Genomic DNA, 8,991 nt, shown 5'->3' with positions numbered 1-8,991 from the left:
CCTCTCTCTCTTGCTCTCTCTCTCTCTCTCTCTCTCTCTCTCTCTCTCTCTCTCTCTCTCTCTCCCTCTCTCCCTCTCCCTCTCTCGCATTGCGTTAAAAAGTATGGTCTGACTACACGGCAGATTTCCACGTATGGCAGGTGGGTCTGCACCACGTTCCCCATAATAAATGGGGTTGATTATACGTTGCATTTAAATACGCTTTCAATTCAGGATTTTCCATCCACTCTTTTCCTTGCACGTCAGCCCTATTCTAATAGTCACAATATTGACTGTGCTACTTTTCTGTGTGCATAGGAAAGAAGAAATGACACAATAGCAAAGTACTCCTCGTGATGGGCCAATTTGAAAGGACTATTTAGATCCGCTGCCTTATAGTCACGCTCAGCTGTTATTACTTCTCGATGAATTGAAAATGGCGCGCCAGCGTCACCCGCCGCACGATCCCCGTAGGCATTATTTGTTTCCACTGGCAGGTAAAAGAGTTGTTTAAATTGAATTGGAAATTTAATGGAAATCGGTAAAGTGAGCGTGTCATGACGTTTTCCCTTCCTCCAAGAACAAGCAATCTGTGAAATGCCGAAACCTAAAATGGGAGGTTCACAAAGAAACAAGGTCCAGCCATTTTCATTGCTCGAAAACAAGAATGCACAATAACATTTGAAAATCTTGTTTTGGCTGCCAGGCAATCATCTCTTCATATATAATTCAGCTTGCGCGCAGAGATATTTATCTCGGGGATCCTTTGCGGCGCACTGTGACAAAATTCGCGTTTGCCGTGCAATTTTTTTTTCCGTCTGGGCATCGCATCAGCAAATGCCATTAAAACATTGAGTCTCTCAAACTTCATTTGGAACTCAAAATCATTCCAAGGTGTTTTTGGAAAACCTTTTAGGTTGCACTCTTAACACGCTGAGACCGTTTCAGCCGTTTGTGGAGAGATGTGACGTTGCAAATTCGTCTGTGGATTTACCCTTGCTGCACTGTTGCCTTGACTTCAATTCTTCTTAACATTGTGCTCCGGCTTTTTGTGTGTGTGATCAAGGAGCACCATCTTATCTGTGGGCGACTGCTGTGCCAGCACTCATCTGCTGCGTCTCTGTGCCCCAAGGCAAAAACGTATATAGAGTGGTGCCATTAATCTGTCTCAAATATTTTTTTTTTACAAAGAAAATGGGTCTCTATCATAAAAAAAAAAAAAACAATTAAATAGAACGTAAAGAACAGGTACAAAAAATACAATATTTTTGTGAGGAAAAAGACTCCCTATAATATTAAATAGAATTGAAAGAACAGATAAAAAAATACGGATTATTTTTGCTATTTTTTGCGAAGAAAATGGCTCCCTATAATAAAAAAAAATCAATAAATAGAATGTAAAGAACATTTTTTTACTATTTTTTTGCAAGGAAAATAGCTGCCTATAATAAAAAATTAAATGGAATGGAAATAACAGGTAATTGGATTTTTTTATTATTATTATTATTTTTTGCTTTATTTTAGTGGACATTGGGCAGCTCCTTCTGGTGTGCTCACCTGGGCCACCTGGGGGCAGTATGATAGAGCCCAGGGAATAGAGAGGCTCATTTTCCAAGAGGATAAAGAATATATGCCTCAGAGTATTGTGAGATCTGATTTCAAATAGTTATTGCGTTAAAATAGGCTTAAAAAACGACAATGCTGATGCGGTTTGTTTTCCTGTTCATGGCTTTTGGCATTTTTGTTAGCATCAGGCATTGTAGTTTTAAATACCCAACATGAAATTCTCTTTGTTTTATGTTTGGTTTGATTGTGAACTAAAAAAAAAAGATTGGTATTTTGAAAAACCTGAAAAATGCGTCATGTCGTGTAATTACAAACCGTCCCTCATTAGCATATATGCAGACAAACGTAAATATTCTTTGCGCGTGACAATGTCTAGCTTTTGTTTTGAAATTATTTGCATCGGCCACGCTTTTTCGAGCGGCCGTTAGAGGCCACGGAGGGCGTTGCGCAACCGCAGAGGAAGACGGCGGCGGCGGCTTCAACTTTGATTACAGCAACCATATACAATAAGTATGTGCGTAGTAAAGTGAAACAGCAAACATCTGTCTTGCAGCGTCTTTTGATTTAACGTCCTGACAGGACAAGATTCGCAGGCTTGCAATTCAATTTCAAACCACGCAATGCGAAAACGGCTCGCGTGCGCACGCACATCGCTGCCGCGTATTTAAAAATGCATGGATGCATTCCGCCGCAGCGCCGTTTATTCGGCTCTTTTCACTCGGCCGCGATGCTCCTGCCATTTTGATTTGTCGGTTTGTCGTCTTTAGGGAGGCTCTGGGCTTTTACGGATAAAATGTGTTAAGATGCGTTCGCTCCATTTTCAGGTCCCAGGCGGAATTTTTTTTTCTTGTTTTTGTTTTAGCCGCATTGCAACAACGGTTGCTTGACACCTGCTGTTCGAAACCCGTCTACAAACACAAATGGACAAATAATCACTGTTGGACTTCCAAATGTGACGTTACCGCCTGGGTCCTTTTTTATTATTATATTTTTTTTTTTTTTATCGCAGTGCCTTTGAGTTGCAGCCGCCGATCTCTGGCCTCTCCTCTTTCATCATTGCAAATTGTTATGGATAAAAGTGTGCACATCAAGTGCGCACTTGCCGGAGGGGGTTTCCGAAAATAACCCTGATACTCACTCCTCGGCCCTCCTCGGATGTAAACTGAAACGAGATTCCGGCGGCAGTGTTGTGTTGCAGTCCCCCCCAGAAATAATGGGATTGAATCCATGAGTCTAAAAAGAAAACATTGGCATTAAAATGTTTCAGCTTGTAAAGCCTTAAAAATGTTAACACAAGATAAGTAAAAAAAATTTAAGGTAGTAAAATATTTGCGTAACGTAAAAAAAAAAAATCTAAAATGATAAGTCGAATTTTTGATTGTAATAGATATTATTGCGGCAGAGTTTGTTAAAAAAAAAAAAAAAGGGGAAGAAGACCTTGAAAATAATCGCTTATTCGCTATATTCAGGAAAGAAAAGACACGATTAGTTCATTTTTCCAAAATTGTTCAGCCGCTCTCACAAGCATTGTTGAATTGAATTAATAACTAATAAGCTTGCGTTAGCCATCTTTTGGATCAAAGCGAAGTGGAAATGTTTCATGGTGGTAAAATGTTTGCGGTCCTGTGCAGCTGCTGACGTGGGCTGGCAACTCACCAGAGTGGCACAACATTGTTATAATTACAATTGCGACTCATCTCTCCCTTGCAGCCCCCCAGGGGCTCCATATGTTGCCGAGTTGGCCCCGGCCCTCGCTTCCCCTCCTCACATTTCCTGCCTTGCCTGCTCTGCTCTCCTGCCAAGTGTTTTGGAGTGCTCCACCCTTCCCCCCCCCGCCTCTCGCTCACAGTGCAGGTTCATTCGGCACTTAGCGAACGTGATGCACTGTCTTCCCGTCATTCCATTAAAAAAAAGATCAAGTCTTGCATTTTTTTTTTTTTTTTTCGGTCAAATTAATCTTCAATGCTTGGAAGTGGGAATTTGAGGACATCAAATAAACGCAATCATGATGAACGAGAGCGTAACTGACACTTTATGCGCGGAAAAAAAGCAACACTGCTGGCATTCATTCGCCGAGCACCGGTAGTACGCTAATGAAAACACTAAATCTTCCTGACAAATTGTGCGTGCATGTTTCCAAAATGCAGGAAAGTGTGCAAAACTAAAGTCCTCAGTGTTGCTCAAGGCGTTGCTTCCCGCGGCCCAATCGCATTTTTTTTATGTGACAATTTTTTTTTTTTTTTATGTCATGATGCCAAACAATATTTTAAATAATTGTCTGTTTGGGAATTCAGTTTGTTTTTTTCCGGTTTGCAGGTATTCCGAAGCGGCGAAGGCATGGGCATCCGTCTGGACAGCGCCTCGGCCTTTCCGGGCGCCGTCATCTCGCCGCACTACGACTCCCTTCTGGTCAAAGTCATCGCCAGCGGCAAGGACCTGTCCACCGCCGCCTCCAAGATGAGCCGAGCTCTGGCCGAGTTCAGAGTGAGGGGGGTCAAGGTAGGACAGCAAATATGAACCCAACATTGATTTGGTTCCATTGATGATTCCATTTGATTGAATCTGAAAATTGAATGAATGCTTAAGAGGCTCTATGCGAAGCCACCAAACACGTCAAGGTAAAGGTTGTGTTGTGCTATTCGGCACTGGCCAGCAAAGGACTCACCTTGTGAAAAACCTTCGCTTGCGTCTGCACGCATTCATTTAAGTGAAGGAATGAAAGCATTTGGTTTCAAGGTAAAAGAAGAACCATGAGCAATCACAAGAATATGTTTTAAGGTAAATCATTTTCATGCATAAATAGATTCCCGTCGGTGAAAGCGGAGATTTTTATTCCAAGTCACCTCGACTGTCCTTATACAAATGTGAAAGAAGCACAACTACACAAAAAGTGCTATACATAGTAACCCTAACCCTAACCCTAACCCATAGACACATAAAAGCAGAGACAGTTGAAATAACAAATTAATGACTTAATTAAATTAAATTAATAAAAAATCTGACACAATAAACGCAAAAACAATGCAGGGTATCACGTCGAAAGCCAAATAATAAAAATGTCTTTTAAGATTAGCAGTCACTCCAAAGAGAGGGACTGGCAACAGAAAAACCTCGAGGCCTTCGGCGTCTTCGCTTAGTCGTCAGTCACTCTAGTAGCGTTACTTGAGACGTGACACCGTTCTTATTTTTAGACAACCCTACTACCTCCCAAACGTATCATTTGCTTCACAGGAAAAGGAAAGATGGAATCCAGGGGCAGTAAATACAAAAAAAAAAAACAGCAGGGGCCCCGAAACGGAACCCTGTGGAACGCCGTATTGACTAAGGGCAACCAAGTCCTGCCTGCCAAATTGGATCACTCTAAAGCGCCTAATGCCCTGAGTGTGTTTATTAAATGAATGATTCTTTAAATGATTTTTTTTCCATATTGTCATGCATACTTTATCCCCTTTCCTCAAATTTCCACGTTACGTAGGCGTATATCAAGACTAGGTGTCGGGTTGAGTCGAGCTCATCCTCCACCTGGCGTCCCCGCTGATTAAATCTTCACAAAAACACCAGATGGGTTTCAGGTTTGGAGAATCTGGCTGGCTTATTGTGGCGCTAACGGATGTTACCGCGTTTTGCCATAATTGGGATATATTTCCTCAAGCTGTAAGCGAGCATATTGCATTGAAATTACTGCAAGCAAGTCATTAACGCAATTATTTGTGTGTGTGTGTGTGGTTTTAGAGGAGGCATTAAGGCATGCTTGGAATTTTTTTGTTGTGGTGGATCTTTTGTTTATACTCGTGTGGTTCAGCTGCCCAGTGTGAGGAAGAGCGTATTGTGGCTTCAGATTGCTGTCTGTCAATCTAACCCGATGTAAAGCTTATTAAAGCCGCTCTTATTGACATGTCGGCAAGTCGGAGGGAAAGAGAGGGGCAACAAACGTCGGCCTTTCCAAACATCAAGCTGCTTGTTTGCTCGCCCTCACCGCGGGGTGCAATTACATTCGGCGCTGCGTGAAGCTTTGTTTTGATAAGACTGCAACCCCGAAAAAAAATGAAGGGTGTGAAGTGGCATTTCAGCCATGGCCTGTTTGTAAAAAAAAAAAAAAAAAACGTGTGCTTTCGTCACATCGGACCCCGAGAATTTCCAATAATACGACTTGTATTGCGTTTCCGTTTAAAGACGCCATTTTGAAGTTCAGCTCTGTCATTTAAATGTCACGTTGACATAAACGCTCCCTTGATAAATAACTTGACACAAGATAGATGCGTTTATTTGCGCTGTCGTCGGAATCAACGGCGCAAAGCGCTTGTTCGACGGGGCGAAGGGATTTAACGCTCGGAAATCATCTGTGACAACGGCGGGGAGGAAACGGGCTCTGACAAAATAGGCGAATGTTTCTGTTGTGATGTGTGCGGATTTTAACTGTCTTATATCGTCATCATATTGTTCAGAAGTTCAAAAAATGAACAAATTGGCCATCCATTTTGTTTCTGAGGTCGGGTGATGAGGGCAGCAACCCGAGCGGAGAAGCCAAGACAAAACTTCGACACTCTCTTGTCTCCCAGTGCAGAAGCCGGAACATCTCTGAATGGTAATTTATCATCAGAGGATGTTGAGCAGCAAAGCGGTAGGGGAGGGGCGGGGTGAAGCAGAAGGTGATGACCTTGCAGAAGATAATAAATGTGATTAGTCACGAAGGAGGTCGGCCTCATTGCGGATTGACGCAGTGTCCCGCAACACGGGTCAGGCTCGGTTCACTCTCAGGCACCTCGAAGGACGACTCGTGCGCTTACTCGGAACGACTGCTGCAGCGTTGAGAGATGACGACGAACTGCGTGGGCAGTGAGAATAAAAGAAAAACAAATTGGCTTGCTTTGAAAGTAGGCAGCGGATGATTCAACCGGGAAGGGAATTGCTTTGCTTTCGTCCGTCCATCCGTCCCTGACATACCGCCTTTAAGGACAATTAACTCATTCACGGCCAGCCCAGTAAAACGTGTTGACTCGTCAATGGTAGCCACCGCGTCAAAAACGCACGTGCTCTTTAGAACTGCAATCATCTCTTATCGTTTAAACGGCTTTACCTGAAGCTGTAAAAAAGCTTTAGGCATCTCGGCGTTCCTCCAGTTGTGTCCGAGGAGGTAAACAATGATGAGATTCATTTTCCCTGTTGACGAGTCTTTACGCTAGCAGATCAAAAGCGACACCATTTTGTAGTTTTGCTACGACGGTACCGTGGAAACGCCCCGAAGTGGCCGACATGAATCAGAATGTAAACGAGGGTGTTTATGATCTCGTTCTAGTCCCGTCTGCTTCTTTTTGAGATGAGTAGCACTTTGAACGATGACTTCAGACAGACGAGTCAATCTGTACACGAGTGGGATTCAAACGTTCGCGAAGAGGAGCCGTGTCGCCGACGACACCTGTTGCCGATGCTCGGGTCGCTCCGACGAACAAAAGTCTCCGTTCTCATTCTAATGAGTTTAATTATGACTTGCGCGGCGGCGATATGAGATGGCGCCTGTATTCATTAATCGTCAATTCAAAGGAAAATCAAGCGCAGACTCCCCCGAGCCCAAGGAAGCGTTCCAAACTGTTAAGTGCTTGTTGTTGCGTTCGACTCCTTCACTGCCAGCTGATTTCAAAGCAGATTCACGTTTTCCATAAGGGCCGGAGCCACGCATGGGCTGCCACGCTTCTGTCAGCCTGCCCCAGGGCAGCGGTGGCCATGTTGTGTCGTTTACCAACACCAGAGTGTTAATGTGTGAGCGTATGAATAATGCATCCATTGCAAACGCTTTGAGTATGCTATGGAAAAACGCTATATGAATGCAATGCATTATTATTATTATTATTATTATTACTACAGAAAATGGATGGATGGATGATTATATTATTTAATATATTATCATCATCATTATTATTATTGTTCTTCTTATTATTATTATTATTATTACAGAAAATGGATGGATGGATGATTATATTATTTTATATTATTATCATCATCATTATTATTATTGTTCTTCTTCTTCTTATTATTATTATTATTATTACTACAGAAAATGGATGGATGGATGATTATATTTAATATTATCATCATCATCATCGGTTTAAAGTCCGTTTTCCAGGCACCACTGGGTTGGACTGATATTATTTAATATTATATTATTATAATCATTATTATTATTGTTCTTCTTCTTATTATTATTAATATTATTATTATTGTCAGTATTTTAACTGATCTTTCAAGACCCAAAGAACATTGTGCCAAACCTAGCCCAAAAAAAATGTAGATTCTCTTCTTTGACCATAAGAGGTTTGATTCTACTGTATTTTATGTTTTTATTTTATTTTTTTTAATCAATTCATCAGAGTCTGTTATTACCACGGTTTACAAATCTGAACTTCACTGACTAGCTGTTGAAAAACGGCCATATTTGTCAGTGGGAGTGAACGGTTGGATTCCAGATGACGGATATAAACATCCATGGCGGTGAATGAGTGACGGCTATGATGAGTATCCAGTAGCACAATGGTGGACGGTTTTGGTGGCGGTGGGCTGGAATATTTGACACTGTTGATGTTTAGTCAACTTGGATCAGCATCACGGTGACCTTGGGCATACAGATAAAAAGGTTTATACCTCGGCGACGTCGTTCCTTTCCCGGTTTTATCATCCGTATCGAGCCGCTTTAATCGAAGGCGCGCGGCGGCACAATGGTCCCCCGGGAGTCTCCCGCTTTAAATCTGTGAGCACTCTGTAAATATTGTCCAAAGGTTGTTGTGCAACCAGAGATAAGGAAGGTCTCTACCTCCATCAAAGTGGCAGCATCTTTCGCTGGAGCGCCTTTTTGTTCATTTATGTGGCTTTTTGTTTTTTGGAACAAGAGATTTCAGGATTTCAAGTGTTAGGTGGCCGAAACATCACAAGGACAATTGTCGCCTGTTACCAGACGGCACACTTGTCTTCATTTCCGAAGTTCAAACGAGTCCAATGCTAGAAAGTCGATAAGCTTTTTCGAATGTTCAGAAAAAGCAGTGATGGGGGAATAGAAGCCAGTGGGTGAACTTCAAACATAGAAAAATATAAATAAATACAAATAAATAAATACAAATAAATAAATAAATAAATAAATAAATATGATGGATGAATGAATAAATTGATGAATGAATAAATAAATAAATACTAATAATATAATAATAAAATTAATAAATAATTAGTTCAATTAATAATTGATTAATGAATGAATAAGTACCAAATAAATGAATGAATAATAGTAAATACTAATTTTCTAATAATAAAACTAATTAAACAGTCAATGAACGGATGGATGAGTGAATGAATGAATGACTGAAGGAACACATAAATAAATAAATAAATAAATAAATAAATAAATAAATAAATAAATAAATAAATAAATGTTTGTCTGATGGTGAGAGAAAACGTAGCCAG

The 8,991-nt window shown here is 41.2% G+C and overlaps 1 protein-coding gene across 2 annotated transcripts in view; it reads left to right on the top strand.

The window, feature by feature from the left end:
* The window catches only part of LOC125987285 (pyruvate carboxylase, mitochondrial), a 110,751-nt gene that overhangs the window by 49,408 nt on the left and 52,352 nt on the right, over positions 1-8,991 (top strand). For both annotated transcript variants that reach the window (XM_049751607.2, XM_049751599.1), the window contains exon 12: positions 3,862-4,044. In XM_049751607.2, coding sequence (XP_049607564.1) covers positions 3,862-4,044 — 183 coding nt within the window. The remainder of the gene's footprint in view (positions 1-3,861; positions 4,045-8,991) is intronic.

This window comes from Syngnathus scovelli, chromosome 1 (genome assembly GCF_024217435.2).
Source record: "Syngnathus scovelli strain Florida chromosome 1, RoL_Ssco_1.2, whole genome shotgun sequence".
Lineage (NCBI taxonomy): Eukaryota > Metazoa > Chordata > Actinopteri > Syngnathiformes > Syngnathidae > Syngnathus > Syngnathus scovelli.
Note: the sequence above shows the minus strand (reverse complement) of the source record. Positions and strands in the feature narration are given on the sequence as shown.